Source organism: Carcharodon carcharias, chromosome 22 (assembly GCF_017639515.1).
Source record: "Carcharodon carcharias isolate sCarCar2 chromosome 22, sCarCar2.pri, whole genome shotgun sequence".
Taxonomy (NCBI): Eukaryota; Metazoa; Chordata; class Chondrichthyes; order Lamniformes; family Lamnidae; genus Carcharodon; species Carcharodon carcharias.
This window is the reverse complement of record NC_054488.1, coordinates 47004294-47027759: the sequence shown is the minus strand read 5'-3', so window position 1 is coordinate 47027759 and position 23466 is coordinate 47004294. Positions and strand designations below refer to the sequence as shown.

The 23466-nt window shown below is 41.3% G+C and overlaps 1 protein-coding gene across 5 annotated transcripts in view; it reads right to left on the bottom strand.

Moving 5' to 3' along the window:
- LOC121293776 (E3 ubiquitin-protein ligase rnf213-alpha-like) overlaps positions 1-23466 on the bottom strand; it is a 164765-nt gene that overhangs the window by 56311 nt on the left and 84988 nt on the right. For all 5 annotated transcript variants that reach the window (XM_041217087.1, XM_041217086.1, XM_041217088.1 and 2 more), the window contains 12 exons: positions 22566-22702; positions 22229-22327; positions 20903-21024; positions 20116-20238; positions 16409-16464; positions 15044-15197; positions 14050-14185; positions 8046-8237; positions 7205-7338; positions 5201-5376; positions 2102-2317; positions 55-242 (listed from right to left, as the gene is read on the bottom strand). In XM_041217087.1, coding sequence (XP_041073021.1) covers positions 55-242; positions 2102-2317; positions 5201-5376; positions 7205-7338; positions 8046-8237; positions 14050-14185; positions 15044-15197; positions 16409-16464; positions 20116-20238; positions 20903-21024; positions 22229-22327; positions 22566-22702 — 1733 coding nt within the window. The remainder of the gene's footprint in view (positions 1-54; positions 243-2101; positions 2318-5200; positions 5377-7204; positions 7339-8045; positions 8238-14049; positions 14186-15043; positions 15198-16408; positions 16465-20115; positions 20239-20902; positions 21025-22228; positions 22328-22565; positions 22703-23466) is intronic.

The following is a 23466-nucleotide window of genomic DNA, read 5'->3' as shown; positions in this document are numbered from 1 at the left end:
AACAACATATCTATCAGCAGGTACAGCATGAGATGAACAAAATGTGAGGCTTGCCTGATTTCAGCAATAGTTTGCTGGCATATTGGTCTGCAGGCTTTGATGTAGTTTTTATCATAAATGAGTTTAACCGATGGCTGTACGGTTTCCATTATTTCTATTAATTCTTTACAGTCCTTGATTGTCACAATATCTAAAGCTTGAACCCTTTCAGCACAGGCATAAGCTGCAAATATGTCAAGCATCTGAAAAATAAGTACAAACAATACACTTATGAAGTGATGCTCCCTTGAACATCATTTTAACATTGGTAACTGTGGAAGCAGTTACATTTCTTTATGCCTTTGTCAGGTTTTATAAAACAGTTTGCTGCCACTGACTGGAAAGGCACCAGGAACGCTTGCATGTGTGCACCCAGCCCACACTGCGCTTGCTGGCGTTTGCGCAACTGCTCCTGTTGCCTTTCCAGTCAGCGGCAGGAGCATCGGTGAAGTTTTAAAGCCTCGCTTTCTAAGTGTTTATAATCCCTCAAAATGAAGACCAGGACAGTAAATCCAAGGCAGAGTAAGAGGGGAAAATCCAATGGGAAAGCCGTGGCCGTGCCAGCAAAATAACAGCTGCAGCATTTCATAATGGACCAAACCATATTGGCCAAAGAACCGTGCCCAAACTACATTGTCCAAAAGTTTCTTGCTCAGACTGGCGGGAGACAAAAGTTTGAAAAGTTTTGGATCGTGAGTTGCTTGCAGTCACCCAAGTTGGAACGGCTTTGTGGAGCAAGGTCCTGCTCAGTCTGAGTTGGTAGTTAATGGGACTCTTAATCCCAGGGTCATGGTCTCGAGCCCCACGTTGGGGTGATGACTTTTTTTTATTTAAGAAGGTTAACAAATTATACCCAATTAATTGAGCTAGAAACTTTTGGGCAAGGTAGTTTGGGCACAGTTGTTAGGTGGATATTGGTTGGTTCCATTATGACATGTTGGAGCTGACACATTCATTGGAAGGGAGCTGGATTTAGCATTTGAGAAACCAATTATTGTTGCTGGTACTGCTGCTACTTTGTCATTGGCATTTCTCCACCCCCCCCACCCCCCCCAAATTCTGTCATGGTTTTGCTATCCTGTTCTTCATTTTGAGGGATACTTTTAGAGTGGAACATGCAGCGGCTGCAACACTTAACTCTTGCAACACTAATTGCATCTGCAAAAAGTGCTCCCCCCCAGTGCTGCAGCACAAACAAGCTCAACTTTATAAAATGTCTGCTTGATAATATTGTCCATGGTCACTTTAAATGAGTACTTATCATTCTGCAATATCTAGAGTTACAGTGAGTGTTTAACAAGACTATGAGTACCATTTGCATTTTCTCCTCTCTCCATATCATTAGCAGCAAGGTGAGGCAGTGCATTCCTGACCCAAACCACCTTCGCTGTGAAAAAAGTTTTTTCTCACATTGCATTTGCTTCCTTTGCAAATCACTGTAAACCTGTGCGCTCTCGGTTGTTTTACGAGCAGGAACAGTTTCTCTCTATCTACTCTGTCCAGCCCTCTCACAATTTTGAATACCTCTATCAAATCTCCTCTTACATTTCTCCTCTCCAAGGAGAACAGTCCCATTTTTTCCCATCTATTTTCATAACTGAAGCTTCTCATCCCCAGAACCATTTTTGTAAACCTCTTCTGCGCTCTCTCCAATTATTCACATCCTCCCTAAAGTGTGGCACCTAGCACTGTACACAATGCTCCAGCTGAGGCCTAACTAGTGTCCCATACAAGTTCAGCATAACAAGCAAATTTGAGTGTTTTGTAGAACCAAGAGTTAGGATAACAGAAGTGCAAAATGTGCATGCTTAAATATGATACAAGGGCTGTCTTTTATTGAATAACGCAAATACATATATATATTTATCATACTTCCAAAGTAAGGTTAAGCCTGAATGACTGAAGGTCAAAACAAAATGGGTCTAGCTTGTCAGTAAAACGGTTGAATGAGTACAATGGCATATTTAAGAATGGTTTCAAATCATAATTTAAAAGAACCTTGTGTTTTACCATCAATTCTTCATAAACTTTAAACATTTTGCAATATCTTCATAAGACTCACCATTTCTTGAGGGTTAGAATCCATTGTTCCCTGTAGATAATTATAAATGTGTTCCTGGACTGTTGGATAGAGAGCAATTGTCTTGGACAAATTATGCAGACGGCTTTTGAAAATGTTATAGGCAATGTGTATCCAGGGAGGTGACTGCTCTTGAAGGGTCAGACCACAATCATTCTGAAGCTCATTCATGCAGGAAATGAATGCTGCCCTGAAAACCTTTAATAAAACAAAAAGAAAATGGAAAATACAATTCAGTGCAACTGGAGGTCCTTCAACCAAAAATAATTCAAAACGATCAGCCCCCTGAATTTCCCTCCTGTTGTCACCACGGCGTTGATGTGACTTTGCCGGGGCCGTGTTGAAAACCTGCCGCACTTCTGGCAAAGTTATGGCGATGCCGCTGGCAGAAAGCCTGAGGAAATTCAGGGCCACTGCAGAATATTGGGATTCCTTCTCCGTAACGGGGAAGCTGCGGCTTTGCCAATGAGAACACAGCTCACTGGAGAGCCAGCGATTTTAATGGTGTACTTTTTTTTTGTTGCAAAAATATATATTATTCAGAAAATATCTGCAAGAACATTGAAAAACATTTCAAAGTGGCCATTACAGCAAGTACAATAATAGTCAAGCTTTCTACTGCCATAAAAGTATAATAATTTTCATAATATTTTTCGGGTTTATTGTAAAGTAGGTTTATGGGAGTAAATATAGTTGGGTCTGTCTGTTTGTGATTTAATTACATTTGGACTCAAGTAGGCTGCAAACTTTAACTCATCAAAAGAAGCTAGGTGCTTGACATGCTAATGAGTAAACATGGATGTTGGCTTAGCATGTAAGGTGTGAAGGGGGTTTGCATATTTAGATAAATGAAGGAGATTTGGATTTCAAAGGGATCTCAGTCTGTTTACAATTAGCCGGATAAGCAAGGCTAAGGAATGTGTTTATTTTTCCCAAAGGTTACTGGTAATATTGGCACCTTGAAAATGTTTATGTTATGATGAAGATATAGTTTCAAAGGCATATGGAACAATAGAATTTACAGATTAAAAAGAGATAGATATATAAAGGAGAAGGCCAAATGAGATCTAACAGAAGTGTGTGAAATAGCCTTAATGAAGCCTCCAGTATTTGTGCATAAGTCTGCTGTCTACTGAAACTGAAGCTAGAGAAAAGCCATTTGGAATTCCACTGTCCAGAGTATTGTGTTCATTTGCTGAATCTATTTAAAATCTAAAATCTATTTTTGGCCAGTTACCTTAAAGGGAGTGTAACTGGGAGTCAGGTCAATTAGGAATTTTAGGAGTTATTATAGTAGCAATTTGTAGTCTTATGTATGTGCTTGAAATCTTTTCTTTTGTTAATAAATACCTCAATTTAACTTTTTGAAAATTTCTAAACATCTTGGTGGACTTATTACTCTGAATTCAGTGCACGCATCTCGTAATAAACACAAATTGCAAAACCATTGTGATAGCACGACCAAGTTTCCCTCGTAGATTTGGCCCACCTGGCACACGTCATCTGCCACGTCATAACAATGCATAGATCATGTTGCACTCTGAGGTGCTTCAATATAATTGTGATACATGTAATATTCACTGCATACATTCAATGTGAATCATACAGCCCGAGGGGTCTATACAATTCCCAGCTCCTCAGTGCACTGTGGCTAAAAAGTCTTAGACAGTGACCTTTCCCCATTGTGCCTCTGCAGCGGCTGCCCAAAGCTTTAGTGCATCCCCCAGCATGTAGACCTGGACATTACAATGTGTCAGTCTGCAACACTTGGTCGGGGACAACTCTTTGCACTGGAAGACCAACAAGTTTCGGCAGACTAAAGAGCGTCTTTCACTGAGTTGATGCTCTTCCAGCTGCAGTTGATGTTTGTCTCAGTGTGTGTCCCTGGGAACAGCCCATAGAACAGAGTCCGGTGTCACGGCGTTGCTCAGGATGAACCTTGACAAAAACCAGTGCATCTCTCTCCAGAACTTCTTTGTAAAGGCACTTTCCACAAGGAGGTGGACAAAGGTCTCTTCCCCACCAGAGCCACCTCAAGGGCAAAGTGCGGATGGGGTGAGACTCTGGGTGTGTAGGAAGGATCTGACGGGGAGGGGATGTACATAATGAACCTTTAGAGAGGTAAGTTATCTCAGTTGGCTAAAAGTGTAGTGTCTAATACCATCAATGGCACAGGTTCAGTTCTTGGGGCCTGCCTCCTCATCTTGCCCCACAGTAGAATAGTGGCTTGTTGACCCATGATCAGTAACCCTTGGACACTGCTGATGCTACATAGGGAGAGTGGGATGCAACTTTTCTTTGCCCTCTTGCTGAATTAAGTAGACTGGAGGGTGGAGAGCAGGGTCAGCATTCTTATCAGTGATGACTGATCCTAAATGTGCTGAATCAACAAACTCATTTTAACTGCTGGTCAACAACATAAATATTTAATACATTCTGTTTCCCTGATGTGACTCATTCTTGAGATACCTATGCTTGCGCAGAACACAGCTTGGAATCTCAATGCTCAATTCTTATGTTTTGTTTGCATCACTTTGGACTAGTTATCTCTATGTTTCCAATTGCAAGCACTCCTATGCCAATGATGTTTATTAGTGGACCATTTCCATTTCTAGCACACCCTTGTTATTTTCTAATGTCCAAGCTGTTCAACAATGCTGTCAGCCCTCATATTCACTTATATTGGAAACCACTTCATGTTACCTTTGTAGCAAATACCAGAGAGAAGAGTCCTTTGTTGAATCACTGAAATGAATGATTTTTCTACTGCACAAATTGTTCCTCTAAGGTCAGTGAGGAGATAATGGTGTCATCACTCCAGCACTATATATGATGAGATGAAGTTCAGATTCCCATTTGATTTAGTTAAGAATGTGACAGTGCAGTTAGCCGTCTTACTGTTACACACTGTGGAGGGGTCCACAAGTGATTGTTTCCATTCCAGCTGATGTGGGATATTAGGGGCGTAAGCAGGTGAGGCAACTGGAAAGTTCAATTTACATGTTATGTGCCCAGTTAAATGATTAGTTAGGAAGGGTGTAAGAAACATTGTAGGCTTTTTCCAACCGCTATCAGATTTACCTGAACTTCAGTAAACGACGAGCCATTTATGGTCATCAAAATAAAATCAGTTAGGTACCGCTGACCAAGGTCACACTTTGATTCTTTGCTTTGACGTCCCAAATACTCTCCGAGCTTACTTTTATTAAAACTGTCAACAAATTTCAGCATTTTTGCCATGCCTCTGTCAGCTGACCCTGTTTGAGAGGAATATTTTATAATGTTACATTGAGATCGTATAGAGAACCAGTCAAACAAAATCTAAAATATGTGCTGATTCTTTAGTAACAAATGCAAGTTGATGTATAAAAATACAAGAAAAATTTGCATTTATATAGTGTCATTAATATTATAAACCATATCAAGGCACTAAAAAATTATCAGACAGAATTTGACTCTGAGTCACAGAAGGAGATATTAGGACTGGTGACCAAAAGCTTGGTTAAAAAAATTAAGCTTTAAGAAGCATCATAAAAAGGAGGAGAGAGCGGCAGAGAGGTGGAGAGATTTATGGAGGGAATTCTAAAGCTTGAGGCCTGGCAGCTGAAGGCACAGCCACCAATGGCTGAACAATTAAAACTGTAGATGAACAAGAGGGTAGGATTATAGGAGGGCAGAGATCTCAGAGGGTTGTAGAGCTGAAGGAGGTTACAGAGCTAGGGAGAGAAGATTTCATGGAGGGATTTGAAAACAAGGATGAACACTTTAAAATTGAGGTGTTGCTCAACCAGGAGCCTGTGCAGGTGAGTGTGCAAAGGGGTGATGGGTGAACGGAACTTTATGTAAGTTAGGGTAAGGGATGAGCTGAAGTTTACAGAGGGTTCAAGATGGGAGGTGGGCTAGGGGAATGTTGAAATTGTCCTGTCAGGAGATAACAATAGCATGGGAGGGAGTTGATGAGGCACAACTTCAGGATATCAGTTGAAAGATTCTGAAAACATACAAATGTTCTGGGCAGTTGGGGATGGGCAATAAATGCTGGCCTAGTCAGCGACACCCTCATCCTGTGAAATAATAAAGAAAGAATTCCAGAGAGATTAACTGGTCAGTAATCAGGCGTTTGAGTTAAGTAAACATTTGGAAAACCCTTCTGGAGGTAGAAAAAAAGAGGGAAAAAGGTGCATTATTTATACAATCAGGACATCTTTGAAAATTCTGAATAATCTGTTTTGGCCATACTTACATTGTGGAAAGATTTTGGGGATGAATTGCCCTGGGAATTTCCTGCTCACAAGCTGAAGTTCCCATAAACAGGAAGAACTCCCACTGAAATTGGACCCCTTGAAGTCTTAATGGATTTTCCACAACATAATATTCCAAGAATAAGCAATTGAAAAGCACTTCTTGATTTTTGCACTGTTTATTCTATGCAGTGTTTAGTATTATCTTATTTTTCTGATTATTATACAGATGAAAAGCTGTGATTATTTTGAGAACAATTTCCAGTATGTATGGGCGGAATTTAAAGTAAATGACCAAAAGTTTGCTTAAATGTTAATTATTTTCAACTCTATCTCACTGGGATTCTGATGATTAAATGTTGGACGCTTCTTGTAATTTTTCCTGAAAATGCTTTCAGCAACAATTACAAATAGTAAAATAAATATTTCTGTAAAACTAAAACTGATCCAAATTGGATCTCATGAAAACCAGTCCACCTTGTGTACAGTGAATAGATGACTAATTTCAGTGCTGAAACTGGTATTGGACAGATAAGTACACAAGACGACAACAGTAAAAAGTGATACATGTAGAATGCTTGTACATGGTCCCAGTAACTCAATAAAACAGGGAAGCAATATAAAGTAGCACCGTATTCTTCCATCAGCAATTCCTAAACATCAATTTTTTCACAACCTCAGAAGTGATTTCTGTTGAGCTCCTGTTATCAATCAAACATTTAACTACTTGGCCAAGAATGTCCAAACAGTCAAGTTCAATCACCTAGTATTTTAAAACATGCCTAGGATTGATACCATGGATCAGAAGCGGAAATTAATGGATTGAGTTTAAAATGAGCAATACCTTCCAAATACTGGAATTCAAGCCACAACTGGTCAATGTATTCCTTGATCAGCCAGCTGAAAGGGGTAGCACAGGGAGACTCTGCATGTCCTTTACTCACTTTGTGATCGACTGTTATTTCTTCTGCCTTTGGCCTAATGGAAAAAGAATGCCATTTTGTATTACCACACCGTGATAATGTAAGGAACAAAACAAGGACAGCTGAGGCCTTGTTGACTCTTCTTCAGAAGAAGAGTCATACAGACTTGAAACATTAACTCTGTCTTTCTCTCCACAGATGCTGTCAGGTCTGCTGAGTTTTTCCAGCATTTTATGTTTTTGTTTCAGATTTCCAGCATCGCCAGTATTTTGCCTTTACATCTGAGGTCTTTGTCTTGTCCTTTTGTTACTAATACTTTAGGCACATTTTTTCATTTTCTACACACACATAAACAGCACACACACACATAAACAGCACACACACACACACACACACACAAACACACACACACACACACACACACACACAGTGAAGCAGACATCAGCTGCTACAAATGTTGTCCTTTATACAAAGCAGCAGAAGATCAGAGTGTAACAAGGACTTCAGTCAAGTTTGACGTTTGACACCATACATTTGGACCAAAAGTGAACAAATTCAGTTACAAAGGTGAAAATCAATCATTAAACTTTCATAATCTGTAAATGGTGAGTATATATATTGATCAGAAAATATACACTTTCAAATTATAATTTTGTTATACACAATAACTGAATTTAATTTATACCAATAAAAACAGTTTCAACTCATGGTACAAACTAGTGACATTAAAAGATACAGAACACCTGAATAAGTCATTCTTACCCTGAGCTTCCTGCCTGGTGAGATACTCTCAATATCTGTAAATCACTGAAGATGTCAAGCCAGAGCGCTTTGATCTCTATGTTCACTTTAGGATCCACCAAAAGATTCAGGTTATAGTCTCTGTCTAGGATGGAAATCATCTGGGCCAGTTTGGGAGTAACCGTCTTCTGAATGCACTTCCATAGTGTGTGTCTACAATATCAATGTAAAAAAAATTAATGTGTATATAGGATATAAAAACTAGTTCTCTCTTTTATGTGAAATCAACTGTATGTTATATTTTCAAGTACACTGTTGCATTTTTTCAAAAGCTGTTGGTCAGGATTTCCCACATTGTATCAATGCAGCTTGGATCTTTGTCTGCCAGGCAGTGAACCTAGCACACGGCCTCATCCATACAACAACACATGTAACGTACTATTAGTTCTTAAAGGAGGGGTAAATGTGGAACGACATACAATTTCCATCATGAGCTTTCTAGCTGTGCGAAGTGCTGAAATAAATCCTGGAGAATCCCATAAGGAACTGAAGCACCCACTCAATATGTATTGTACCCAATGCAAATGTCAATATGCACACTGTGGATAGAATTTCCATTCAGCAAACTTCATGTACAAACACTTAATGCTCTCATACTACATTCACATATGCATTATTTTTATCCAGGAATTTACCAGATGTTGGATTAACCAGTTTAATATCTGTTCCCAATAAAACATCGGGATAATGTTTTCCATTCATACAGGAGAATTGCCTATTTATTTTTCCCCTTGATGCCACTCCAGTACAGGAATGAGAGTGATATACTGTTGGAGGTACCATCTTTCAGATGAGACATCAAACATTTGAACATGCACACAAATGAAGTAGGAGCAGGAATAGGCCACTCGGCCCTTCAAACCTACTTCACCATTCAATAAGATCATGGCGGATCTGACTACAACCTCCACATTTCCTCCTACCCCTGATAACCTTTCATGCCCTTGCTAATCAAGAGTCTATCTAGCTCTGTCTTAAAAATGTTCAATGACTCTGCTTTCACTGCCTTTTGAGGAAGAAGGTTCCAAAGACTCACTACCTTCTGAGAGAAAGAGATTCTCTTCATTTCTGTCTTAAATGGGCGACCCTTTATTTAAAACATAGTTCTAGATTCTCCCACAAGAGGAAACATCCTTTCCATATCCATCTTGTCAAGACCCCTCAGGCTCTTATATGTTTCAATCAAGTCACCTCTTGGTCCTCTAAACTCCAGTGGTTACAAGCCTCGCCTGTCCAACCCACCCATTCCAGGTAGTAGTGCAGTAAACCTCTCTGAACTGCTTCCAGCACACTTACATCCATCCTTAAATATGGAAACCAATACTGTACACAATACTCCAGATGTAGTCTCGCCAATGCCCTGTATAACTGAAGCATAACTTCCCTGCTCTTGTATTCAATTCTCCTCGCAATAAATGATAGCACTCTATTAGCTTTTGCTGCACCTGCATACTAACATCTTGCAATTCATGCAGAGGACACCCAGATCCCTCTGCAAATCAGTGCGCTGCGATCTCACACCATTTAGACAATATGCTTCTTTTTTATTCTTCCTGCCAAAATGTACAATTTCACGTTTCCAATCAAATGGACCTTCCCTGAATCTAGTGAATTTTGAAAAATTAAAACCAACGCATCAGCTATCTCACTAGCCACTTCTTTTAAGACCCTAGGACGTAGTCCATCAGGACCCAGGGACCTGTCAGCCCACAGCGCCAACAATTTGCTCAGTACCACTTCCCAGGTGACTGTGATTTTTCTCAAGTTCCTCCCTTCCTTCCATTTCTTCATTTACAGCTATTTCTGGGATATTACTTGTATCCTCTATAGTGAAGGCTGATGCACACATGGGTTCAATTCACCTGTCATCTCTTTACTTTCCATTATTAATTCCCCAGGCTTACTTTCTACAGGACCAATGGTCACTTTGGTAATACTTTTCTTTTTAAAATACCTATAGAAACTCTTCCTGTCTGCCTTTATATTTCTAGACAGCTTTCTCTTGTACTCTAATTTTTCCCTCCTTCTTAATCTTTTAGTCATTCTTTGCTGTTTTTCACATTTTGTCCAATCTTTGCACAATTATGTGCTTTTCTTTAAGTGTGATCTTTAAATTTTTAGTTAACCACAGATGGCGGGTCCTCCCCTTGGAATTTTCCTTTCTCGTTGGAACGTATCTATTCTGGGTATTCTGAAATATCCTCTTACATGTCTGCCATTGCATCTCTATTGACCTATCCCTTAACCTAAACTGCCAGTTCACTTTAGCTAGCTCTGCTTTCAAGCCCTCATAATTGCCTTAATTCAAGTTTAAAGTACTAGTTTTAGACCCAGTCCTCTCTTCCTCAAACTGAATGTAAAATTCGATCATATTTTGATCACTGCTACGTGAGAGGGCTTTCACAATAAAATCATTAATTAATTCTATCTCGTTGCACAATACCAGGTCTAGTATAGCCTGCTCCCTGGTTGGTGCTAGAATGTGCTGTTCTAAGATGCTATCCTAAAAACATTCTATGAATTCATCATCTAGGCTATCTTTGCCCATCTGATTTTTCCAGTCTATGTGTAAATTAAAATCCCCCATGATTATCACCATACCTTTCTGACAAGCTCCCATTATTTTCTCCTTCATACCCTGTCCTACCCTATGGTTACTCTTAGGGAGCTTGTACACCACTTACACAAGTGACTTCTTGGCTTTATCATTTTTCATCTCTACTAAGCTGCTTCTACATCCTGGTTTGCTGATCTTAGGTCATTCCTCTCGACTGTGCTAATACCATCCTTCATTAAGAGAGACACCCTCCACCTTTTCCTAGCTTCCTGTCCTTCCTAAGTGTCATGTACCCTTCAATATTCAAGTCCCAGGCTATGTCATCCTGCAGCCATGTCTCTGTAATGGCTATCAGATCATACTTATTTATTTCTAATTGCACTCTCAATTATCTGTTTTGTTTCGAATGCTACATGCATTCAGATACAGAGCCTTTAGTTTTGTCCTTCTATTATAATTATAACTTCTAGCCTCATCTGCTGATTTACTTAAATTTGTACTCTCTGTCCCTTCCTGTCACAGTCTCCTTATCATTTCCCACCTTAATACCGTCCTCTCTTGCCTTGTCTCTACTCTTTGAATTAACATATCTTCCCAAGTTTGATCCCTTGCCCTCACTATTTAGATTAAAGCCCTCTCTACTTCCCTATTTATGCAGATCTCTAGAACACCGGTCCCATTACGATTCAAGTGTACCAGGGTACAGCCCCACTTTCTCCAGTCCTTGTGCCAGTGCCCCATGAACCAAAACCCACTTCTCCCACACCAGTCTTTGAGCTACGCATTCATTTGTCTCATTTTATGTATCTATGCCAATTTGCACATGGTTCAGGCAATGATCCAAAGATTATTATCTTTAAGGTTCTGTTTTCCATTTAGTGCCTGGGTCCTCATACTGGCTATGCAGAACCTCTTTCCTAGTCTTACCTATGCTGTTGGTACCTACATGGACCACCACGACTGGATTCTCCCCCTCCCACTGCAAGTTCCTCTCCAGCTCTGAGCAGATGTCCCGAACCCTGGCATCGGACAGGCAACAAAGCCGTCTGGACTCTCACTCTGTGCTGCAGAGAACAGTATCAATCCCCTGCATTATACTGCCCCTCCTACCACTACATTTCTTTTTTCTCCCCCCAACTTGAATGGCTTCCTGTACCACGGTGCCATGGACAGTCAGCTCAAACATTCTACAACTCCACTCTCATCCAAACAAGCTGAACCTTAAACAATTGCAAAGGCTGAGGCTCCTGCACACTGGATCCCCTTACCTGCCTCACTCGCAGTCATACCCTCAAGTCCCTGACCACATCAGAAGTCCCTGTCCTCGGGGGGTGTGACTGCCTCCTGGCACAAAGCATCAGGTAACTTTCCCCCTTCCTGATGCGCCGCAGTGCCTGCAGCACGCCCCTCCAGCTGAATGACACTGAACTGAAGCTCCTCGAGGTGCAAACACTTATTGCAGATACGTTTTCCCTGGATTGCAATGGCATCCAGGAGCTCCCACATGCTGCAGCCATGACACACCACCTGTCCTGCCATCCTTAATGTGTTTTACTTAACTACTTAATTATATTATTCAATTATTTATTTTCCTTACTTATATATATTTTATTAAACTTACCACCAGTTCCTATACTATTTTAAACCTTAGGAATAGAATAGAACTTAACTACTTACCGGACACTAACCAAACAGCCAGCTTCTTTCCCTGTAGCAGAGTAAGAACCAATTCCTACAGGGTGCAGAAGTTAGAAAAAGCAAAAGCAAAGGGAAAGGAACAGCTCCTTCCCCTCCTCACCTGACTCCCCACTCACCAAACTTCCAGATATACACGCAGTTCCAAGGTGCACTCGTTTGCAAGGTTGCACTAAAGACCCCTGAATTCATATTAAACTGAACTGCAGTTACAGAAACCGAGGTCCCATCGGCCTGCTCGGGCAGATGTAAAAGATCCCATGGCATTATTTTGAAGAAGAGCGAGTAAGTTATCCCCAGTGTCCTGGCCAATGCTTATCCCTCAATCAACTTTGCAAAAACCAGATTATCCAGTCATTATTGTTGTTTCTGAGAGCTTGCTAAATGCAAATTAGGAACTGTGTTTCCTACATCACAACAGTGACTACACTTTAAAAAGTATATTAAAGTGTCTGAGATGTCTGGTGGTGGTGAAATTTAAATGCAAGCCTTTTTTTCCTTTCTTGCCATCCACCCGCTGCTTTGACTTTAACCTCTTGACCTGGAAGGATATCAGGAAGTATCAATGAGGCCATTTACAAATCCCTGGACTCCCAGCTCTTGGTGAGGAGAAATTCAATTCATAGCCATGTGCTTTGCACCTGAAAAAACAAATAAATCCCAGCCTTACTTTACCACATCTTGAGCAGCCAAACCACTGGACCTTAAAGGCACCCCTGGTGGTACGCAAAGAGCCAAATTTGGCTCAGGCCTCTGGCCAGCATGGACCACACACGGAGCAATTGCTCTGCTCCTTGCACTACTGCACACCCCAACCCTGTCCAGTAAATTGAATTTCGCCCTCCCCACCCCCATTGTCTGTGTCAGGTAGAAGCTGTCACACTCCTACCCTACTGATAGACCATCTCTTTCAGTGGGGAAAACAACGAGACACACTGGCTCTACTCAGGAATTTTTGAATTTGTACCTATGGATGCAGAAATTCTCTGGTTTCTTCCCACCATGCAAAGGTGTGCTGGTTAGGGGGATTGGCTACGGTAAATTGTCCCCCAGTCTGTGCTGTATGTGTGCATATGATGTGCTGAGTGTACCCTGCCTAGTGCTCATTGCCTGTTGGGATAGGCTCCAACTTCCTGCAACCCTAATTGGATGAAGCGTTTCTAGATTAAGTGAGTGAGATACAGAAATTCAGCACAAACATAGAACATAAGGCAATTCTTAGTAGTGCAACTTGAGCAACATTCACTGCTTATTAAGTTTCAAAGGGAATTCCAAGATGCAAGGAATCCGCCCATTCTCAAACAATCCAAAGCAACAATTAAACATTCAGCAACTGGAGAAGGAAAAGGACTCTAGATGAATAGGAAACAGCAACTGCACTGTGAAGACAATCTACCATCATTTAAACAATTTATCCATCAGCTCACTGTGGTGGTGGCTAAGAAAAGTGAGCCTTCTGGAGTTGAGATGGTATCCACACTACTGTTTTCCTCTAAGAACGCTCAAGTATATCATCCTGCAGTAAGTGTTCTGCTTCATGTGAACAAGGCACAGTAGGAAATCAGCAGGAAGCGTATGAACTATATCTGTCGCAATAGGAGTCAACACAGAATGCGTAACAGGTTGGGCTCTAGCACACAGTGCTACCAATGTTCTGTAGCTGCAGTACATGCTCTGACAGTAACCCTCTATATCTAGAGCTTGCAAAGTTACCTGAATGTGCCGCCCTCTTGGAGAGCACCAATTTTCTTGGCCTCATTACACATCCACTCTTTTGGATTTGGTGACATCTCCTCCTGTTCCTGCAGCTGCAGCATCAGCCTCTCTTTCACCGTTCTCAAAAACTGTGCTGTAAAAACACACGCAGACTGTTATTGCAGTGCTTTAACATAAACAAATAAAAGCAAAGTATTGTTATGGACAATGATCAGTCACATTGCACCAACACTTTAAAACTGTCCGATGCAGTAATACTAAACCTGCCACAGCCAAACTCTGGTCAATCCCATTGTATTAGTACATGTTAAAGAAAGACCAACACGTAACCTTGTTGGTAAACAATGACACACAAAATAATGTTATGTCAGCTGAAAATTTCTTATCAATTAAATAAATAGTAAATTTTAAGGCCCAGCCTGTGAAATGCCTCGCGATGTTTCATTATGTTAAAGGTGCTATACAAAGATAACTTGTTGTTGAGTTACACATTCCTCTCCTATGGGAGCTTCCCGAATTTAATCAGTGACCAAAGTGGAGTTATAAAGATATTCTTTGCCTGGGCTCACAGGGTTCAAAGGCTGACTTTTTGCAACTAATTCCAGAGTGACATTCCAACCTGATATGGACACCAACCTTTCATTTTATTGATTATTCTGGGCCCTTCATCCCTTGCTGATCTCTATAAATGGTTACAGTCTTAACTGATTAAGATTGCGACTTAGCATTCTTCCCTTAAGAGATATTTTTCAACGCCTATTGCAAGGCATTAATTAATGATGCATTCATTAATTGCCTTGTTATTATGGTGCAAGTGCAACTTTAGCTGAGTCAGAGCTGGGTTTTTCATGACAGGGAAACTTTGCACTCCAAGCTTCATGATGGAGTGAAGCTGAAGCTGCTAGGTAACAATGCTAAACTTACAGCAGGAATTTGCTTTATCAAAATGTAAACATTTTCTATAATACAGTATCCAGGCTCTGGTGCTCACCCTCACATTTCCCTTCTTCTCTCAGGAGATTCAGAAGGATCTGGACACGTTCAGTGTTTCGACTGGATCCATCTTTCCCATCACATATGATACTGATGGCACTTTGTATGCAGCTTTGTAACAGGAATGTTGTGTTGAGAATGCTCGGCCTTGACTGTTCATAAATAATGACAAAAAAAAATAAATCCCAGAAGGAGCAGAGAAGAACATGTATTTCTTTAGGCTTTTCACATCCTCTGGATCCCCATTGTGCTTTACAGCTAGTTAAGTACTTTTCAAACTGGAGTCATAGTTGCAATGAAGTGAAACACAGCAGCCAATTTACGCACAGTGGGATCACACAAACAATAATGAGATATGACCTGATAATTTGTTTTAGTGATGTTGTTTGAAGGATAAGTATTGGCCAGGACATCAGGATACTTTCCCCACTTGTCTTTGAGTGCTACTATTGAATTGCTTATATCCCCAGAGGCATTGGTTTAACAACTCATTTGAAAGACAGTATCTCTGACAAAGCAGCACTCCTTCACTGCTGCACTGAGGTGTCAGCCTGGATTGGGTGCTCAAGTATGTGAAGTGGGACTTGAACCAAGAACTTTCTGACCCAGAGGTGGGTATACTACAGCTGAATCACATCTGACACGATGAGCGTGGACCACTTGTGTGAGGACGTGAGCTCTGTTGAAGGCTACACCTTAGATGGGAGGGAATCAAGGCTGCAGTGTTCACAGAGTCCAAGCCGGTTAGTTAAGTTGAAACCAAGACACAGAGCTTTTCTTTATTAAGAGAGTTTATTGACTTTGTTCAGTCTTACAGCTCTCCTCCCACACTCCCAGTGTCCCAGCTACCTCCCTTTTATATGTGCTCAAAGTACTTACTTAAACAGTGCCCTCCACCTGTGAACCCTAACAATATAGTTAACAAACCTTTAACATGCAGTACGGTGTAGTTGTTCCTTTGATCTGTTGGTACCAAGAAATTAAACAAACCCAAAAGGTCAAGACTCCTTGGGAATCAAAACCAGAGCACAGGGTTTAAGGAAGATGTTAAGATAAACTGGGAGGGGGGTGCTGCTTCTCAGTGTTAGAGGGACAGTGCAATGTTGAGAAACTGGAGCGATTTGGGAGAATTTTTCAGTACCTGATTTTAGGCAAGTGGTGATAGCTATCTCCTAAGTGCCCTAAATGATTTGTTAAATTATAATCTTACGTGAAACATTCGTTGGCGGTAAATACTTCTGTCAAATAAAGCAACTTATCACTGACTGTAAACATTCTCCCTCTTAATACACTTTTTAGTTCATGATGGTAAAGAAAACAACATTTGTAGTGCAAAGGTTTATTAAATAAAAATAATTTGTACCATAAGCTTTTTGGCTTGTTGATCATCTTCTGGAACAGTGTTCGGACCGTTAATTTCTAAAGTAAAAAGACAGCAGAGTTTTGTGAATGCCAGAAACTACAGAATTTACAACATCCCACAGTCATACTCTCAGATAGGATCAGAAAAATTTCTGATCATTCTATATTTAATTAAGACCTAGGGGATGAAGGTTTGATGCCTACTAAGGTTCTACCCTGAACTCGGGGGATTAATTTGAACTATTACACTTCTGATTCCTGCCACCAGAGGCCACACTTTTTTCATCCTGTCATTATCTGTGGGTTCAGCATTAAACATCGCAACACTTTATTACAACAATTTTAATGTAAATAGCACCTTTAGCATTGATGAATAAATTAGCTCTAAAGTAGATGAATAATTTAGCTCCCAGGACAAAAAAAGATAATATTTACAATATATAAAGTACAGTATATAAAGTATATGGTCGACCCATTGTTTCAGCCTGTTCCTGCCCCACTGAACTTATTTCTTTCTATCTTGACTCTATTTTTTCTCTTCTTCTCCAGTCTTTTCCCACTTACATTCATGATTCTTCTGATGCCCTAAGTCATTTCAACAATTTCCAATTTCCCAGCCCCAACTGCCTCCTCTGCACTATGGGTGTCCAAACTCTCTACAGCTCCATCCCCCACCAGCACGGTCTGAGGACTCTCCGCTTCTTCCTTGAACAGAGGCCCAAACAATCCCCATACATCACCACCATCCTCCAACTGTTCTGAGCCTGTTCTCCACAGGAAATGACCTTTCTTCCATCATAATGTCAGAAGTGGGGATATTCGTTGATGATTGCACAATGTTCAGCACCATTAGCAACTCCTCAAATGCTGAAGCACACCATGTCTAAATGCAGCAAAACCTGGATAATATCCAGGCTTGGGCTGACAAGTGGGAAGTAACATTCATGCCACACAAGTGCCAGGCAATGACCATCTCCAACAAGAGAGAATCTAACCACTACCCCTTGACATTCAATAGCATTACCATCGCTGAATCCCTCATTATCAACATCCTGGGGGTTACCATTGACCTGAAACTGAACTGGACTAGCCATATAAACACTGTGGCTACAAGTGCAGGTCAGAGGCTAGGAAGCCTACACTGAATAACTCACCTCCTGACTTCCCAAAGCCTGTCTGCCATCTTCAAGGCACAAGTCAAGAGTGTGATGGAGTATTCTCCACTTGCCTGGATGAATGCAGCTAAATATAACACTCAAAAAGCTTGACACCATCCAGGGCAAAGCAGCCCGCTTGATTGGCACCCCATCCACAAACAATCGTTCCCTCCACCACCAACAGTGGCAGCAGTGTGTACCATCTACAAGATGCACTGCAGAAACTCAACAAGGCTCCTTAGGCAGCACCTTCCAAACCCATGACCGCTACCATCCAGAACAAGGGCAGCAGACACATGAGAACACCACAACCTGGAAAATCCCTTCATGACTGACTTGGAAATTTATCACCATTTATCACTGTCGCTGGGTCAAAATCCTGGAACTCCCTTCCTAACCGCACTGTGAATGTACATACACCACATGGACTTCAGCGGTTCAAGAAGGCAGCTCATCACCACCTTCTCAAGAGCAATTAGGAATGGGCAATAAATGCTGGCCCAGCCAGCGACGCCCACAATGAATAAAAGAAATTGAACGAGTTTACCTCACTTCTTCCAAATAAAAGGTGTGGCTATCAGTACCCATATGGGCCCGAGTTATTTCTGGCTTTTTGTGGGTATGTGGAACATTTCTATTTCCAGTTCTACTCAGGCCCCCTCCCACAACTCTTTTTCCGGTACATCGATGGCTATATTGGTGCCGCTTCCTGCTCTCACCTGGAACTGGAAAAATTCATCAATTTTGCTTCCAAAATATGTCCTTCTCTCGCCATGGTCCATCTCTGATACTTCACTTCCCTTCCAATCCTTGACTTCTCTTTATCCATTTTAGGGAATAGACTGATGAGTGATATTCATTACAAACCCACTGACTTCCACAGCAATCTCGAATGCTCTACCTTACACATTGCCTCCTATAGGGCTCCATTCCATTCTCCCAGTTCCTCCGTTGCATCTGTTCCAATGATGCTACCTTCCACAGCAGCGCTTCTGACAAGTCTTCCCTTTCCCTCAAAGAAGGATTACCCCCCACTGTGATTGACAGGGCCCTCAACTGTGTCCAACCCATTTCCTGTGCCTCTGCCCTCATGCCTTCCCCTCCATCCCAGAACCATGGTAGGGTTCTTGTCCTCACTTTCTACCCACTAGCCTCCACATTCAAAGGATTATCCTCTATCATTTCTGCTACCACCAAACACACCTTCCCTTCCCCTCTCCTCCCCTGCCATAATTCCAAAGGGATTGTTCCCTCTGTGACACCCTAGTCCACTCCTCTATTACCCCCAACACCTCATCTCGTTCCCATGGCACCTTCCCATGCAAACACAGGAGGTGTAAAGCCTGCCCTTTTACCTCCTCTCTCCTCACTGTCCACTACCCCAAATACTCCTTCCAGGCAAACAGTGATTTACTTGTATTTTTATCAATTTAGTTCACTACATTTGCTGCCCACAAAGTGGTCTCCTCTACACTGGGAAGAGTAAACGCAGACTGGATGGCTGCTCAGCGGAACACCTCTGCTCAGTCTGTAAGCATGACTCCGACCTTCCAAATGTTTCAATTCTCCACCTTGCTCTCATGCTTGCCTTTCTGTCCTCGCCCTGCTTCAATGTTCCAGTGAAGCCCAGTGCAAACTGGAAGAACAACACCTCATTTTCCGATTAGGCCCTTTACAGCTTTCTGGACTTAACACTGAGTTCAACAACTTCAGACCGTGAACTCTGTCCTCCATTTTGGTTACATTTTTTGCCAAGTGCCAGGCTGCATCTTGTTTTCATGTTTATGCTTCCACATGTAGCTGTCCTTTATTTCGCCATTAACACTTACTCTGGACCAACGCTTTGTTTCTTGGCTACAATCATTACCACTCCTTTTGCCTCTTGTTCCATGACACCTTTATCATTTAACCTCTCTCACCCTCTAACCTATCCCTGACATTTCTGTTCTACCCAGCCCTCCCCCTTTTTTCAACAGCTTAAAACCCACATTTCTACCTCTCTTCAGTAGGAAAGAAGAGTCACATTGGGCTTGAAACGTTAACTCCCCACAAATGCTGCCAGACTTGCTGAGTTTTTCTAGCACTTTCTGTTTTTATTTAATATTTATAGGTCTCTTTAACTAATATAATCTATGAATTAACATCATAGTATGTTACATGTCTATCACTGTAAGTTAGCTGCGCTTTCCAAACAGTCTAATAGGAAGTCTCGGCCTTGCTGTCCTTTAAATCTGCTGCACATCTTTACAATATGCAATATGCTTTCAAGGCGAACGATTGCCCAGATAGGTCTTACCTCAGTATCCCAATTTCTCTTTTAAAGCTTTATGCACCCAGTATTTTTTTTTAATTCTTCCTGCACTGAAGATAACAAAAGCCCACGATTACGCTTCAAAACAACAAAACACACAGAGAGGGACTCAGGCATTTGCACATTGCTTCAGCTTTACTCTGGGCTCATCAACAGGTTACTGCTTTGTAACATGCTCCTCAGTGCACACTCAATGCAGGAAGCAGAATGTAATTCACACTGACATAAGCAATAAATTACCTCCTTGTACACCCATAGCCTTAGCAAACAGTTCACTGATAGTCGTGTTATAGAATGCAGATATATCCGATGCCATCTCCTCTGATTCAGTCACATCATCAATGTGGACAGACAGCCACTGGCCTGCACAATAATCAAGACACAGTCAAGATTGAACAGTATTGCAACAACAATAAATGTAATTTTTAAAATTCTCTTTGCAGACGCTGAATGCCCTGCTAGTTATTTCCAGCGATTTTGTTCAGAGACCAGAGATTCTCATGGAACATCAGCCCATATTTGACGCTTGCTTCTTAATGGCATTGTGCCTCTCCTCCAGTAGCACCTTTGCTCCACTACTCAAAGTTGCGAGTATTTCTGTCTCTCATCAGTCAGTTCCTACACTCATACTGCAACAACTTAAAATTGGTCATGACTTTAGGACTTGTGTGCAAAGATTGAACGTTGCTTCTACAGTGGAGCCAGAGGGGAGATGAGGAGACATTATCTCGTGCACCAAATTATTATATTCTGGAATGCGCTGCCTGAAAGGGTGCTTGAAGGAATTTGATAAATATTTGAAAAGGGAAAAATTGAAGCGCTGTGGGGAAAGAGCAGGGGAGTGGGACTAATCGGATAGCTTTGTCAAAGAACTGGCACACACATGATGGGCTCAACAGCCTCCTTCCATGTTGTATCATTTTCAGTTCTCTGTTTAAAATGCAATACAGAAATCCTTCCAGTTCACACCAGACAGTGCCATTATTGCCCAGGGGCAAAACAGTGCCTTCTTTTCTGTTGAACACACCTCCTTGAAATCCAATATATTTCGATCCGCCGGCAATTCTAGAGAGCTTGGTGATAAAATACACGTAACAATTTGACTTTGCTGTGGAGTTCATCAGATTCATTTCGTTCATTGTGCAGTATCTGGAAAGAAACATAGAAAATCTTAACTTCAAAATTCAGATAGGAAATCATATCATACAGCACCCAGCTGTGAGGCACAAGCCACTCCTGCAGTTCAATGTTGTATAATTCAAATTATCTGATGGCTGCCAAACAATATTGTAATGCTGGGTGTGCTGATAATCTTTTAAATCTTTTAAATCTGGGTGTGCTGATGATGAAACAGCACATCCCCTGGCACTAATTCTCCATCCATTAAACATTAATGATTAGAAATCAATGGGCTAGGATTGTATTATTTACTAAATGCTCCCCTGATTTGGATCAGGAAAAGACAACTCTGACCCTATTCATGCTTAAATCTCCACATCACTGTGTCAATTACATTGCTTGATTCAAATTAGTGGATAATTCAAAGTTCTTATTGTAAAAAATGAAGTCAGCTTTTCAGGAGTAGACTGCATTAAGGGCAAAAATAAAAATCATAGCGGAGAACTTACTCCAGAAATGATTCTCAAGAAACGAGCAACTTTGAGATTGCCTGTAGCATCCACCTCAATATCTGATATTTTCTAACTGGAGCTACTGACGCAAGTGTGAATGGGACTGGTTGCTTAACGATGCACAAGGGCTAAACTTATATTAATGCAAACCAAAGTTCCAACATTTCTAAACATAACCATCTTTCGCTACCCAAATCAACCAACTTCCTAAAAATCTTGACAAGTAAAAATTAGAAATTAGTTTCAGCACAGAATCAGGCCATTCAGACCAACATGCTGTTGTTTATGCTGCACACATGTCTCCTATCACCCATCTTTACTAACGCCATCAACATATCCTTCTATTCCTTTTGACCTCGTGTGGTTATCTTGCTTCCACTTCAATGCACCTAAGATATTCATCTCAACTAGTCCTTGTGGGTGAGAATTTCACATTCTAACCACTCTATTGGTAGAATTGGATTTATTAATGACTATCTTTTACAAATGGCCCCTAGTTCTGGTCTCGCACGCAAGTGAAACATCTCCTCTACATCGACCCCATCAAACCCTTTCGTAACATTAAAGACTTCCATCAGGTCAACCCTTTTCTAGAGAAAAGAGCCCCAGCCTGTTAAATCTTTCTTGACAGTATAGCCGCTCAGTTTTGGATCCAGCCAAACCAGGACTCCTTGTGTAGCACCTTGTTATTCCTGCTTGATTTTAAAACCATTTGTACTTACTTGGCAGAAGCAATCAGTTCTGAACTCAGAGAGGATTCCTCGGTATCCATCTGTATCAGCAACACCCGAACTTCAGTGTTTGAGTTTTGAAACGATTCTCTGCGAGTACAAGACACATAAGCATTTGACCAAAAAAAGCGAAATTAAGGTATTAATTCTGGATTACATAGATATTCCACATTTTCTGAAATTGCATAGGGTCAGTTCCCCCTCCCCCCACCCCACCACCACAATTCCTGGACATATTAATTAAAATAATACGAGATTTGATTGTATCTTTACTTTGTTGAAAATTGCCACTGTGATTAATGATTGCAGCAAACTCAGGAGTACAGACCTGATTTTTTTGCAGAATGAATGTTCCGTATCGAACTGGTGCAGGAACAGAAGCAGAAATTCTCCCACATTGTTACCAAGCTCCTTAGCCATTACCTTGATATCTGATTTGGTAAGCAGCCTCGAAAATGTTGTCACCTGGAACAGCAGTACTTTAGTTAGCATGACGGTGGTAAGTCAGTGCTGCATTCTCCTCTTAAAATGAACAACCTTCAGCTTGATTTCAATCCATTTGCGCTGCCCATGCTGTGGCTGATTCACCTGTGAAAACTGGATTCAATTTGAACCGGGAAGGGCATGACTATGGAGCCAGGAAACAAACTGGCTTTTTTTGCCTTTATTCTTTCATGGGATCTGGGCAGCATTTATTGCCCATCCCTAATTGCCCTTGAACTCAATGGCTTGCTTGACAATTTCAGAGGGCAGTTAAGAGTCAACCACATTGCTGTGGGCCTGGAGTCACATAGGCTGGACTGGGTAACCACGGCAGATTTCCTTTCCTAAAAGGGCATTAGTGAACCAGATAGATTTTTACAACGATCAAGAATAGCTTCATGGTCACCATTACTGAGGCTAGCTTTATATTCCAGATTTATTAACTGAATAAAAGTTCTACCAGCTGCAATGGTGGGATTTGAACCCATGGGCAGAATATTGCACTCCCCTCGGGCAGGCGTGTGCCCGAACTGAGCAAGCGTAAGATAACACGCAACGAGCGTCTCGAAGTCAACATGCACTCGCAAGATATTTCGGTCGGTGGGCACGTGTGGGAGTTAGCAGTGGGCCCGCCTACGATTAATAGACCTATTAAGGCCATTAAAAGAACAAATTAAATGAAACCTTTTGCTGCCCATCCAAACTTATGGCTGGCGGATGGGCGAAAAGGCCAAGCGGCCTTTGGG